This window comes from Haliotis rubra, unplaced genomic scaffold, assembly GCF_003918875.1.
Source record: "Haliotis rubra isolate DU_JTF1 unplaced genomic scaffold, ASM391887v1 Scf1609, whole genome shotgun sequence".
In the NCBI taxonomy this organism is placed as follows: domain Eukaryota; kingdom Metazoa; phylum Mollusca; class Gastropoda; order Lepetellida; family Haliotidae; genus Haliotis; species Haliotis rubra.
Window position 1 is genome coordinate 96498 of NW_025765569.1, and position 16044 is coordinate 112541.

General features: G+C 38.6%; 1 protein-coding gene and 1 long non-coding RNA gene across 2 annotated transcripts in view; both read right to left on the bottom strand.

The window, feature by feature from the left end:
- The window catches only part of LOC124271513 (phosphatidylinositol phosphatase PTPRQ-like), an 85775-nt gene that overhangs the window by 60320 nt on the left and 9411 nt on the right, over nt 1-16044 (bottom strand). The window contains exon 7 of the mRNA XM_046706662.1: nt 14169-14279. Within this exon, the coding sequence (XP_046562618.1) occupies nt 14169-14279 (111 nt within the window). The remainder of the gene's footprint in view (nt 1-14168; nt 14280-16044) is intronic.
- LOC124271515 lies at nt 55-1635 on the bottom strand. Its single transcript, XR_006897062.1, has 4 exons — nt 1534-1635; nt 980-1079; nt 256-323; nt 55-148 (listed from the first exon to the last, which is right to left on the bottom strand). It is a non-coding gene; the product is annotated as an uncharacterized LOC124271515 (long non-coding RNA).

Here is a 16044-nt window from a genome sequence, read left to right on the forward strand (position 1 = left end):
AAGATTGCTGAACATTGTGGAAGGAATTTCGTACGTATTGAATCTCAAACATACCTTCGTCTACGGATAACCACGACGACGATCACAACAACGATGACGACAACTGCAGCAACTAGTCCTCCGACCACAGCAGCAATTGGGAACGAAGCTGTAATTAGATGTACAGTTATTTATAGTTGATATGGTCTAAATGATTCCTATCAGATACATTATATGTAATGAGTCAAAGTCAGGTTATTTATTCTTGAAACATACCTTTTGTTGTAACTTCAATTTGTGGACTTGTGGTACACCCATGATTTGTGCACGTGAAAGCGTAAACACTGAAAATAACGCAGAAAAACTGTATGTATGTGTGCGTGCGTGCGTGCGTGCGTGTGTGCGTATATGTATGTATTTATGTATGCATGTATGTATGTATTTATGCATGCATGCATGCATGTATGCATGAATAAATACATGCTTGACGTTAAATGTGTTGTATTACTTGAGTTAACTAGGGGAGGGGAAAGAGAGACATAATTAGCAATAAGCAACATCCTCCGTACTTTGGACACGTTCTATGAAGCCAGATTGCAATCTCGATTTATGATGTGGTCCAACCAACAGTAACATCGGTCGTACATGCAGGGAATGGAGCCTGATGGTACAATGATTGCCAATGGTACGACCCCTGGAGTATGACAGCGGTTTTGATGTAGATCGGCTGACGAGTCGGCCTTGTATTGCACGACGGGCTCTTCATGTTTGTGGCTTGTCGGTGCATGATTTCACAACATTCGTCACTGGCGTTTGAAAAACGTGTGACAGTGGTGAGCCTGCCATCAGAGCAAGTAACAAGTCACTACTTTACCGAATCTAGAATATGGATCTATATGCAGCCTAAAGATGTATTACTCATGAGCAAGTGTTCTGAAATGCTTAGTATTGTAAATATTCACAATACGAATATTCGATTGTCGGAGTCATCAAAACTTACATAAATGTTTCTCCTGCAGGGAGTTTCCCGTTACAGAAAACGCCTAGCAGGTTTCCACTGCAATCTTCCTCCCCTAGAGTAAAGGTCAAAGTGGGTTTACCTGTCAATAAAAATATAATCATTAGCATCATGTATCAATGACGTTTTGTATGTGTGTTGTTAAACATCAGAGCATTAATCCGGATGTATCGCGATGAAACAATCCAGTATGCATAATCCAAATCAGTCAATGAGCCTAAACACCAATATTTATGACATGTTTGGGAAAATGATCACCCTACTAGGTCAATAACTAGGTCACCCAACTAGGTCAATAACACTTAGCGTTCCCGAAAGGGTCTGCAGTTGCACGGACATTTGTTGACCTTTGAAAAAGCAATTTGTACATAATTGCAGAAGGCAGCTGTATATGTCAACAGAAAAAAACCATCCCAGGAGCATTTATTGATTTATATTAGTTTAGAATCAAAGATACCTTAATTATGTTTTTTATCCCGTATTAAATATTGTAACCACGTGTCAGCTGTTGCAGTAAGGATGTTACCAGTACTCACCAATATTTCCAGCAAGCCAATCTGGCTTTGTTGCCCTGTACTCACGTTGAAACTATTTGCACTGGCCACATTCCAGTTAGCAATTTTGTTATAGTCCAGCAGAGGTTGTTGCGCTGACGTCTTCCTGCATAATTAGTACCAAGTATTCAAACAGGAACGTATTTATTTCTACATCAAGAGAACCGGACATTAACATTTGCAGTTGTATCATTTTTAATCACATTAACAATTTCCAAAAAAGTTCCAATTGCTAGCATCGCCAGAAAGCTGGAATATTGCACGGTGTGGCGTTAAACAACAAACAAACAAAGCAAATTGCTTGATACATAGCATACACACTATTACAACGTTAAATAGGGGATTTTGACCACGTCAACAGTGATTTTTTTTTTCAATTTATTTAAGTGATATGTTTAATTGCAAATAAGAAAAACATCGCAATATGAGATTTGAAAGTATTTCCGTCTACAGTATACTCACTCCTTTGTCCACAGCTTGCTCCTGTCTTACACACCATCATCCCGGTGATATTTACTTGACCGTTTGTTCGATCATTCAGACACTTCGGGCAGATGTTCAGTGTCACCGTTTCCTCTGTTTCTCCAGCTCCTTTTTTCACAGATTCCATAACTGCCGACTGCAGCGGGGCTACAAAATAGACAGTGGATGCTTAAGTAGCATTCCACCTAAGAATCATGCAGAGGTGGATAAGTCCAAAATTTCATATTCACTTGAAATTTTATCATTCTCTAAATTGGCCTTGTAAAATGCCATGTCACTCAGAAATGTGTTTGCTCTCAGTATTTTTCATTAATTAGCTGTCAATTAGAATTCTACGAAATTGACCCAGAATCGCATGTGAAAATGTACGAATGCTGTTTTTCAGTTGACAATATTGTTAAAACCATCCGTGCTGTCAGAATTCTTTTACTTTGTACTGAAGGAATAAATATAACTTCCACTTCAGTTATATTTTTGAAGAGTTGATGAGCACAGCTCCATAGCAACAGTTGTCAGGATAATGGGTATTTTCTAGTTTCGTCACGATATGGCTGAAATATTGCCGATGTGACGTTAAATATTAACTCACTCACTCACTCTAACTTGAGCTAAACACGTCAGTGTCTTATAATGGTTGATACATGTCAAAGAATCCTATTTGCGTATATCGATGTTCATCATGTCGGTCACTAGATCTGGTAGAGGACATATAGCTTGCCCATTGCAGATTTGGTCGTTAGAGAACAAACAAATAAACAAAATGATATCATATGACTAGAAAAGTTTACTCACTTCTTGCAAAAATACACACACCGCATCTTTTCGGATTTTATCAAAATCTAATGACTGTTGACGAATAACAACTCTATTCCAATGACATCACTCACTGTTTTAAAACACACACACACACTCACACACACATAAAACGCTTAACAACTTTGGAACAGAAGACAAACTTGGAAATATAGTCATTAACACTTTCGTTTCTACACACTTGTCTGATTTTAGAAATCATATGCCCAATGCAGAACACATTTTAAGTCAGTTACAAAGTAACAAATACTCAAATTATCATTGATAGGAAAATGTTCATCTTCAATTTTAGAATTACTAGAATTTAAACAATGTTAATTAGATGCAATCGGGACCCCTTACAAGAGATGTGTTCTACCTTAAATCATACCCGTGTAATTATTTCGTGAGGCGTAATTCACATTGAGTGACCTCGATCCACAATATCATTAAATCATAAGGTGAATTCTGGTGAATTCCACTGGACACATGTGACGCGATAGCAGCATTTGAGTTAACACATTACAGAGCACATTCCAAAACCGTACAGATTAAACCGTACGTACAGATTTGCTATTACTGGAAATGATCACTTTTATTAACCAACTATTTTGCTGAATGACAGTTAATACTAGCGATATCATTGCAGTTAATACTAGCGACATCACCTGGAAAGTCGAAATGTTAGTCAATAATTCAATACTTACCACCTCCCAATATGCCTTTGCTTACACTGACTACAGAGCCTGAAAACCCTCTGTTGTAGAGACGTACCTAGTCACAGAGAAAATATGTAGAATGAATATGATTTCAGACTCTTTGTGACGATAACAATAATGTTACGATATAATGACGTAAGGAAATCGAGAACAATTTGTCACGCATAATACAATGCCGCCTTCGAGTCACTCATCGCTCGGAAACGGTTCCGGTAAACAATGTTCTCAAGCGCTTATGAGTCGTGTTGCTCGTCCAGATATGACTATCCAAAGACCGCTCAAAGAATCCTGGCACCTCGCTTGACCGTCGGCAGTAAATGCCGAGATTAATGTTGTCGGTTGGATCATGGCCTGTATATCGGCATTGGTGACGCATGTTTAAAAAGATATCACAGCAGCCCACGTAGATATATGGTCAACAGTTTACAAAGGCGGCCGTTGTGCAGTTACCGTTGATATTCAAATAATTTTCGCGTGGTAATTAGGACAAAAGGCAGAAATAAATCTGATATAATGCATTGTTTGAAAATGTCGCAATACACGCCAGACGAATTTGCGTAGTACAATTTGCTGGAGTACGGGAGCACAATTTCTACGTCATTTTTCTTGACCCTTTTTAACAGCTAGAGTATACTTCTTGAAAGCTGATGGAGATAGCTAATGACAAGCCTCACAACGACAGAAGATAGAGCAGGGAGTGTTACCATCGGGATCCTGTGGAGTCATTAATTTCCTGCAGGCTGAGCAATTTCTTGAACCCAAGAGAGATGACCAAATTTATTTAAAGCCCTTAGATTTACCCATGATAACCAAATAAGAGGCCTAAATTTGGAAACATTTTGTATAGAAAACACAATAAAAATTATGAGGTTTCCCGCGCATCTGTTAGGGGAGATAACTTCTCTGGATAGCGGTTGGAGGACCACCTAGATTCAGAAACAAGATTTAGGAAAAAGGCAATCAAGCGAATGACTTATTCGTAAGGAGTTTGTGTTTGAACAATAGTTACTTGTCCAGAATGTATTACTGTGAGATGTAACGAGTGGTGTTGGCGTTGTTCTATTTAGACGTCTTACGGTTTAGGTGTGATCTGGAATCTTCCAGAACAGCAACCAATCTAACTACTTTGTACAAGATATAAATTTCTGGAGTGAGTGGGTATGGTATAAGGCCGCTTTGAGCAATATTCCAGCAATATCACGGCGGGGCACACCAGAAATGGGCTTCACACATTGTACCCATGTGGGAAAACGAACCCTGGTCTTCGGCGTGACGAGTAAACGCTTTGACCACTAAGCTACACCACCGCCCCATAATTTTCTGAAAAATACTATACAAGGGGATAAGCACATGCCGCTGTTATCTCATGTGTAGTGAAAACCAGCAGTTGTCTACATATCACCTTTTTCAGCCTCGACATCAAGGCCTGTTTTGGAAGCTTGACCACTGTTGTGGCTACATTAATTTTACCATCATATCATTTATTATTTCGCTGTTGCCTCTGCTCAATCAACGTTTGTTTTCTGCGTGGCTGCATGGGGAAGAATTAATGTGACTGATGAAAACCAACACATGAAATTTTAGATTATTGGTACATTTTGTCTCAGGAATACATACTTACTGATGACGTCGACACAGGCCAGAGGACAAACGACAACCAGGTAATTGTATACGCTCACTTGACTTACATTTCAGGGGCGATCTTACACCTTACGACCTGATATTGTCTTTATGGCCATGTTGGAAATTGTGATGATGCACCAGTCTCACTTGGCTCGGGTTCTTCATCATTTACAGTTGCCTAGATTGAAACTTCCTTATGAACATATTAATCACATTCTTAATGAGTATAGTGATATGCCTCGTGTCTCAACTCACCTCGAAAAGATACTTGAATTCTGTAGTTACGGTCACCTTCACATTCCAAATGCAGTCCCCGTTATTGGTGAAGTTCTCATTCTTGCTTATAGGATTATATGTCGACTGTTGCTGGTGAACAAATATAACGACAGGTGGAAGCAGATTTGTAATGAGCTCGTATGGACAATGATGACACTCGAACAAGCTTACACTAGCATACATGATAAATAAGTGGTACGTAATAGTATCCCTGACGAATTAATGAAGACGTTTTAACGTGCCCCAGTCAATCATAATACATGTTTATCAGCAATGGGCAGTGACTTATGTATAAGTGTTCACGGAATTAATGTGTTTACAGATTAAAAACAACAATCCAAAACTAAAAAATCAGTCAGGAAAGTATCACATTCAGGGAGAAATTAATATTTTTTTATCTAATTTTGAATAATTCCACTTTCCCTGCATATCGCTCTGAAACAATTCACTGATCGTAGTTAGAAACAATGCAGAGTGCAGCCATAGCTTCGTATAAAGAGAGATTGATCAAATAATTCAACTTACGTTTGTGAAATAATGCAGACAGGCGTTAACAATCCGTCCATTTCTACCATCTTTCTGTTTGGGACACTTCCACGACACTTGTACCTGGTTAAACACATCAGTGATGTCCTCGACTTTCAGTTCCAACACACCCGTCGGCTCTGGGAATATAATGAGAACGGCTTGAAGACTATTGAAGCAATTGAATAGAAAAATGAGTTACAAAGCAACAGGTGTCATATATGTAACGTGTATCCACAATTGACTGTACTCGTGTGTGTGTGTGTGTGTGTGAGTGTGTGTGTGTGTGTGTGAAAAATAATAATGTTTTTATTCATCTTAGTCTTTGTACCTGACTCCATCGTCATCTCAGGGCCGCTTGTGATAATGGCTGAAGCACCAATGCGTGTTTCAGCTGCTATATCAAACTTGTAAAGCCAATAGTTGGAGAGATTGCCAAATGTGTACGTCTTGATTCCCCACCCTGAAATGTACAATTCCTAACTGCATTCTTCTGTAAAGATAACAGAACATGAATATAATGTATCACAATATCATGTATCACAATCCCCACATGGGTACAATTTGTGAAGCCCATTTCTGGTGCCCCCCGCCGTGATATTGCTGGAAGATTGCTAAAAGCGACGTAAAAACCATACTCGGTCAGTCAGCCATGTATCACAATAACTTGTTTGAGTGGCATTTTAGAAGTTGAGACGTACAATATAGAACAAGTTTTATGGATACATCACTCTTGCTTGACAACGGTACAAGAATCTGTATCGAAACGTCGCACTCACGAAATAAAGAAGTTGTTATCCATAAAACTTGTTCTATAATGTATCACAATAGGTACACAAAGCTGGCAGTGACAAAAGTTCGGAGAATGTTGCCTCTTTAACTCTTTAATAAGAGTGTCATATAAAAGTAATGTTTAACATTTAGAAAATGTAAATGCATTTTCCACCATTTATGGATTAAATCTCAACATAGCTACATTTGTATTTCCATAACTTGCCATTTTAACATAAATGTGAAAAAGTTTTCAGTTGTAACATTGTAACATTTCTGTTGTCCGAAAGAAAGGTCTACTCAAGTCCTGAGTTATCTGTCCTGCCCAAATTCACCTGTCTGTCTCTGCCCTCCTTTCCATGATATGGAATGAATCTGAGTGGGTAAAATGATCTACGATACGATCTACGATTGAGTCTACGATACAAAACAATTTCAAACCACATTTAACTGGCTTCATTGGCATGTACTGGATAAAAGAGCATGAGTGTGAGAAGCATTCCAATAAGAGCACGAATTGTCATCGCATCTGTGTCTCTCCAGTTTCCTTTCCTAGCTTGAAAAGTCGCTTCCCTTCAGCATTGGTATGTTGGACTGTGCGACATGGTCACAATCGATGCTTTTCTACAAAGGACCTTAGAGGATGTTGTGTGATTGGGGCCGCGATATTGATGATCAGAACTGTTCCATCTTTACCTTAGTTACATACTGCTCACCGCTTGTGTTGGTAGAAAGAACAGAACACTATCAGAACTGTCACTGCTGTTACTAACACTTTCTTCAGAGGAAGGTTCGAACTCAGAATGTGATCCACTGTCAGAAGGTACTGTATCAGTACCACCACCACCATCATCATCGCGAAAATTGCTTCAATCTCAAACTTGCTCGATGGTTCATCTTTGATAGATATTTGCTTTTCAAAATCAATGGTAATCATTTCCGAATAATTAAATTGAAACTTTTTCACAGCAATCAGTATTGTAATTTCAGGAATACACTGAATACTGAACATTTATATCGAGAAATATAGATTTAGCATACCATCAAAGTGGACTCCGAGGCTCCACTTGATGGGACACGGGTTAAAAATTAATTATACAATGAAAGTATTCATGTGGTGATATTACCAGAACTGCAAATATTATTTAAAAGTTAAATTATTATGTCTGGTAATGATATATCTCAGATTTCATATTTCACTGACCAAGTTATTTATTACCTGAAAACTGAAGGGATACTGTGCAGATTTTTCCACTGTACGTGATAATGAGGTTCTTGAACGCATTAATCAAACACAAAAACATCTGTCAGTTTGGCTGTACCTCTTTATTGAAAATCCCTTGTAATGATAGACAGCTTCTCTTCGACCCTCCGATAGGTGTCGCATCGCGCAGCGCAGCCAGATTAGCGCTGAACAAAAGTAAAACCTATCGAAATGTTACTCCATAATATACAAATTTGTATTCTGTGAAGAAACAACAGATCCATATTTCTATGCTTTCGATGTTGGAGTTTTGTTTCCTTTTACAAAGTGGCTATTGAGTGCGTGAGGTACTACCCCTATCTTTAGGAGGTTTTGTCATCTTTGTAGTCAGGTGGTCGGTCTCTTGACGGACATTTACTTGCTGACATTGAAATGTGTGCAAGTCTCGAGATCCAATGTGCTTCAGCGCGAGTCCAGCTTTCCGTGTTCGAACTTTATTATCCGATACCTATGGGTTTACAAATATATTACGATGCCTCTCTGCATTTCAACTTTATATGGCAAGAGTTTGAGCATCATTATCAAGTCGACTAAAGGATTTCAGTTAGTCCAAGGCGTCATCTGTTCAGACAGAGGTTCAATGACAGTTTCAGTTTCGTCGGAAACGGCATTCGTGCACATTATATCATGATTGTTATTATCCGAAGCGCCTGTTTGGATAGTGTTTCTATTTCCTAATACATACCATATTTGGAGCTGATTGCATTTCAAGCATAAAAATTGCACAATTGACGCAGACAAGTTGCCCTTTCCTCCCTACACAAGAGCGAATAATTAGACAAACCTTGGCCAAAACCTAGCGTGGAGACATCACATGATACCGAGTGAAAGGATTTCTTCTGGAAAATGTTTATCAAAGTTACTTTTATCGAAATGACAGAATACGGCGAACAGTGCAGAACGTTGTAAAGCAAGGAGTACCAGCAAGCCATTTGTTTTCGTGTAAGCCCGATAGGTTGCTTTGTATTTAGTTAGAATTGATGGTTTGCCCAACCTTTTTAGCAAAAATCATGTGTAAACACGGGTAACGTATAGCGAGTACTTGACGGGTTGATACACGAGCCGGTTTTGGCCTTAAACACCTCAATCGATAGCAAAATTGTTGTCAAGACTGATTATTATATGAGTAGTTATGGAGACCCGTGTTCAATATTCAAAGCATGACGCCAATTTCTGGTGTCCCCCGTCGTGATATTAATGGAATATTACCAAAAGCGGTGTTAATTAAACTCTCCCACTTCAAAACCAAGTGTGAAGGTATAGCATGTTCAAAAATCTCGTTTACACCCTTCAGTGTTACATGACAGCCAGATTTGTTGAACGGGAACTGAAGTGAGTTTATGAAAAGGTGCATCTATATTGACTTTCAGGATATTGGAGTCATGTAAGGATATATAGATCATTTACGTTTTATCGATTTTCATGGTAGTGGTAAGGGTATCCTGTATATGATCATACAGTTATGTGTGAAAACGCCAATTGGTTCAAGACCATTCATTAAGATCAAACCATAAAAGTGTGAAATAAACAAACACACCTGAAAGTGCTATGAACTTCAGAGTGTCGTAACCCTCGCTGTCTTCCTGTTTTTCATACACAGTTAAGTTGTACTGAGTGACACCAGGTCGGGGTTGTGGAGGATCCCATGTCAGAGTTATCTCGCTTGATGACCTGCTCTGTGCCTTGAAGTTCGTAGTGTTACCAGCGCCTGAAATGCAGACCATATGTAGTTACATGTACTCTAGTATTCAGCAAGTTAACAATATCTTGAAAACCGTAGTTCCTTCCATATTCTGGCATGCAAGGGAATATTTTGGGACATTAGAGACAATGTGAGTGTGAAAATGTGTTCGAGATGACTAATGATATTATCAGGGCATCCTGCAGGTCCAGTTAACATATCCCTTGGGTTCAACATCATACCACGAAGGAAATACCGAGGAAAACTACAATACAAATATTTCCTTAAAATTATTGTAACGCAAGCAGGACACTTCATCACATAAAATGAACCCCACTTGTACTTAAGCTACAAGTTTTTAGGAATCATTTTGGATTTTTATCGTAAATTATCCATATATTTACTAAAACGAAAATTCTGAAACCAGATAGGCATCTTTACAATGCAAATGGAAATTTTAGTTTTTAATATAAAACATATGTTGAGCTTTAGGAAAGTAATATCTTTTCAAGCCGACAACGCCAGAGAAAAATCACTATCGAACATCGATAAAGCATGAATAGCAAGGTCAGCTACAAGAAAGTTGAAAAGCAGAGTCTGTCTCACCTCACATGGATGATGATGTCCCCATTCATTCATAACCAATATCCAAGTCTTAAATCTATTGCTCACCTAGAATATATGTATATATAAGTCTATAAGTGTAATTTTTACGTTTACACAAGTTACTTACTTCGGTAAAGTATGTAGCTGTGTAACTAGTTAACGTTATAATAGTTCAGGGGAAAAGGTACTTTATTACACTATAGGTGGGGCTAGAGCGAACTCTAAGTCTTTTTCAGTTCAGGACTAACTGACGGGCTCTTCCGGTGACGTGTCTGCACCCCTACATTAAGATGTACATTGCCGTGAAAACAAATGATAAACAGTTTGAAGACGGTTTACGTTCGAGCTAAATATCTTCACAGTGTAATGTTGGTTACGTCTGTGTTTATCGTAAACCATATGGTGCAGTGTGAACGTCGCATTGCTACTACCAACGTAAGTTTAGAACAGTAAATCCTGATCCTGACTAGTCCACGACGTTCCACGTGAAAAACCTCATTTGGTTTTTAAATAACATTTAGCGGTCTTAAATCAACGATAAAGGATCGCAAAAGTGAAAACAGAATAGCTTTATCTTCATTCTAGCACGACTGATCAGCATTTTAAAACCGACTCCTTGCCGACAAGGCATGAAAGGGCCTTTTTCCTGGAAATTGCTTGGAACCTCCAGTTGAAGGACAGGTTGTGTAATGAACAAAATAACACATTTTCAACAACATAAATGCTTATTCCAGGAACCACTATGCTTGAATTTGTAACAAATAGCATAAATAGATTACCAAAAGATACAGTTTGTACTGTGAACAAGAACAATTTTGATTTTTTTTCTCAAGCGAACTATTAATCTTCCCTACTGTAGGACAATCTACTCGCCCCCACTTCAAGCGGTGAATTCGATAAGTTTAGACGCCGCGAACTTTATTCACGTAAGTAATTATTAGTAACCACGCTGCTATTCCTAATTTGGAAAAGCCCTTACCTGATCAAGGCCCGGTTTGAATTATGGCGGAATACTGTCGCTTTTGCGCTGCTGACGAATTTTCCCGCTTCGAAGTTTATTCAATTGGATTAGGCTCAAGAAATTCTTCTTCAAGCCATTCGCTTTTTACTTCAAAAAACATCAAAGATGCTGCCAAAGTAGAAATCGCCGATGTCCGACATGTTTGTTTACATACAAAAGGGTCAACGAGTTCATTGTATGCCTACGCAGTCAGTCGGTCGCTTTAATGTATTCATTAAACTGCCATTTATATACGGTTTTAATGAGCTCTCAGCCAATCATAATAGAGTATCAACCATTGTACAGATTTGTTTAAAATCTTTGATTGTATGATATCACCCATTCTCTGTTATGGGTCTGAAATCTGGGGCACATCCTACTGTAATACTATTGAATCTGTCCATATTAAATTCTGTAAATATGTCTTGAAACTTGGAAAATCCACCTGTAACAATATGTTCATGGGTGAATGTGGAAGAGTGCCTTTACAGTTTACTTATACAACCAATGCAGTGAAATACTGGTGCAGACTTCTAAACATGCCTGACTATAGATTACCAAAACAATGTTATTTTATGCTATTATCTTTAGACAGGGTAGGACGAAATTCATGGGCAACTAGAATTAAAAATATTCTTTTTCAACTTGGTTTTGGATTTGTTTGGATAAGTCAGGAAATTGGTGATCACAAAATATTTATGGAATCATTTAAACAGAGACTACATGATAATTTATTTCAATCTTGGCATTCATCTTTGGACAGTAACTGTAAATGTCTTTACTATAAGCAATTCAAATCTTTGTTAAATGTTGAGAGCTACTTCATAAATAATGATATCCCTCAATATTTAAAAACTATATATGCCCGATTTCGGTGCTGTAATTTTAAACTAGCAGTTGAAACGGGCAGATACACTGATAGTGCATATAATGAAAGGCATTGCCTGTTTTGTAAATTAAATGGTATCTTCGTTGTTGAAGATGAATGGCATGTGTTCTATATCTGTGATGCATATTCTCATATCAGAAATAAGTACATATCAAAATATTTTAGTAAATGTCCATCAATTATTAATTTTATATCAATATTACAGAGTAAAAAAATGTTAATATTATCAAGGATGTATGTCTATTTTATACTTTGTTGACAAGAAACACAAATCTAAATGAAATATATATTCAAACTGGATGGCTTAGTTCGACGCGTATGTTCAGTGAGTCGTGTTGCTCGTCCAGATATGACTATCCGAAGACCGCTCAAAGAATCCTGGCATCTCGTTTGACTGTCGGCAGTAAATGCCGAGATTCATGTTGTCGGTTGGATCATGGCCTGTATATCGGCATGGGTGACGCATGTTTAAAAAGATATCACAGCAGCCCACGTAGATATATGGTTTACAGTTTACAAAGGCGGCCGTTGTGCAGTTACCATTGATATTCAAATAATTTTCGCGTAGTAATTAGGACAAAAGTTTGAAGGCAGAAACAAATCTGATATAATGCATTGTTTGAAAATGTCACAATACACACCAGACGAATTTGCGTTACACAATTTGCTTGTGTACGGGAGCACAATTTTTATGTCATATTTCTTGACCAGTTTTAACAACCAGAGTATACTTCTCGAAAGCTGATGGAGATAGCTAATGAACAACGACAGACGATAGAACAAGGAGTGTTAACATGAGGATTCGAATTCTGTTGAGTCATTAATTTCCTGCAGGCTGAGCAATTTCTTGAACCCGAGGGAGAGGACCAAACGTATTAAAAGCCCTTACATTTATCTATGATAACAAAATAAGAGGCCTAAATTTGGAAACATTTTGTTTATTAAACAGAAGAAAAAAAATTATGAGGTTTCCCGCGCATCTGTTAGGGGAGATAACTTCTGTGGATAGCGGTTGGAGGACCACCTGGATTCCGAAATAGGTTTTAGGAAAAAGGCAATCAAGTGAAGGATTTATTCGTAAGAAGTTTGTGTTTGAACAATAGTTACTTTTCCAGAATGAATTACTGTCAGATGTAACGAGTGGTGTTGGCGTTGTTCTATTTAGATGTCTTACGGTTTATGTGTAATCGGGAATCTTCCAGAACAGCATCCAATCTAACTACTTTAGACAATATATAAATTTCTGGAGTGAGTGAGTATGGTTTAACGCCACTTTGAGTAATATTCCAGCAATATCAAGGCGGGGGACACCAGAAATGTGCTTCACACATTGCACCCATGTGGGGAAACAAACCCGGGTCTTCGGCGTGACGAGCGAACGCTTTAACCACTAAGCTACCCCACCGCCCCCTAATTTTCTGGAAGATGTTTGAGGCTATACAATGGGGTAAGCACACGCCGCTGTCATCTCATGTGCAGTGAAAACCAGCGCGCGGTTGTCTACATATCACCTTTTTCAGCCTCGACATCAAGACCTGTTTCGGAAGCTTGACCACTGTTGTGGCTAGATTAATTTTACCATCATATCATATATTATTTCGCTGTTGCCTTTGTGCAATCAACGTTTGTTTTCTGCGTGGCTGCATGGGGAAGAATTAATGTGATTGATGAAAACCAACACATGAAATTTTAGATTAATTGGTACATTTTGTCTCAGGAATACATACTTACTGATGACGTCGACACAGGACAGAGGACAAACGACAACCAGGTAATAGTATATGCTCACTTGACTTACATTTCAGGGGCGATCTTACACCTTACGACCTGATATTGTTTTTATGGCCATGTTGGAAATTGTGATGATGCACCAGTCTCACTCGGCTCGGGTTCTTCATTATTTAAAGTTTCATAGACTGAAACTTCCTTATGAACATATTAATCACATTCATAATAAATATAGTGATATGCATCGTGTCTCAACTCACCTCGAAGAGATACTTGAATTCTGTAGTTACGTCCACCTTCACATTCCACATGCAGTCGCCGTTATTGGTGAAGTTCTCATTCTTGCTTATAGGATTATATGTCGACTGTTGCTGGTGAACAAATATAACGACAGGTGGAAGCAGATAATAACACTCGAACAAGCTTACACTAGCATATATGATAAATTAGTGGTACGTAATAGTATCCCTGAAGAATTAATGAAGACGTTTTAACGTGCCCTAGTCAATCATAACACATGTGATCAGCAATGGGCAGTGACTGTCGCAGATAGGATTATGCACAGTGTGATAAAACGTCACTAAAACAGCTTATAACTTCACTGACTGCAACGTTAGTACATTTTGACCCTCTTACTAATACGGCTAAGTCAGATGAAAACTGAGCGAGTGAGTGAGTTTAGTTTTAAGCCGCTTTTAACAATATTGCAGCAATATCACGGTGGGGAACATCAGAGATGGGCTTCATACAGATGAACATAAAGATGAAAAATAATTCCATATTGAAGGTTTAATATTACTGAGTCACTAAATATCCTCGCGTACGGTGTTTTCGAGCCCCTAAGACAAACAATGACAATCATGAGAAATGTTTTGGGATATATCAATAATAGTTATCTTACTTTGAATTACATTTCTTGTGCTGTTAAATTTGTTAGCTAAGGAGATGCGTCGTTTGTTTGCAGCAGAACATACCTCGGAGTTTGAAGTGACCTAGTTGATCGCCATGTTTTTGTTATTATTTCACTGTTAGTTCTGGCAAATTGTCGTCTCACTGCCGTAAGCGTACATGTATTGTTATGACACGATGTGTAATGGGAACTAGGCATTAACTAGTAAAACTTATGTACAGTTGTCACTTCAGTCGACAAACAGGCTCTATTCCTCTGAATTTTCCGAATGACACGGACACCAGAATTCAGCTGTTGATCTCACAACGCGCACCTGGGTACAGTATTTGAGATGTACCCAGTGATCACAACTCGGGTGCGTACACTGAGCCCACTTTGTGAATACAAGCGAGACACAATTTTGCAGTTGTTTCGGTTGAAACAATTTGCAAACACAACACACTTCATTATCACCCTCATTGTCCGTGCCTGTACCGCTGTCAAATGCGACAACCTCTCGTACATGAGACAATCCAGACGTGCTTGGTTTGGAAGAGAGAGTTGAACGAACTTGTGATACTTTTTTCTTCTGTGCAGACTGTTGCTTCCTCTTCTTGACTGGCTGTTTCTGAGTGTGTTCTTGAATTTTGAACACTGTATTTTCTTCTGTGATGGCTTAACCACTGACGATAGAGCTGAGGACTTTCCGCTTCAGTGTTGGTGCAGACTTGATTTTGTGCAGAGCGTCTTCCTTCTGTCTAAAAAGTGAGTCGTCGGCTTCGCGGTTTTCCTCGGATGTAAGAAAAACTGTAGAAGGTCTCAAGGCTTCCGCAGACACGACGGAATCGTCAAATGGAAATATTCCACATTTCTCAAACGAGGACATCAAGTTTCTTGGAGAAAGAGCCGACGTGTATGCTTTACAAGCAACAGCACACATAGCGTTATTATCTATGTTGGTGGTGACTTGTTCTCTCATTTACGTGTGCTTCATGGAATTGTAGATCCTTTCTAGTGGCCCGAAACAACCAACGTCAAGTGGTTGTAAAACATGAGAAGTGTGAGCTGGCAGTACCATCAAGACAATGTTCCGAGATATGGCCCAGTCAATGATGGGGAGAGAAACATGAGAGCGGTGCCCGTCGTAAAGGAGAATCGGCTGTGATGGATCTGACCTCTGGGCGTATTTCAGGAAGTGATCATTCAAATAAATATTTCCATATTTGACCACCCTGAATCACTAGTTG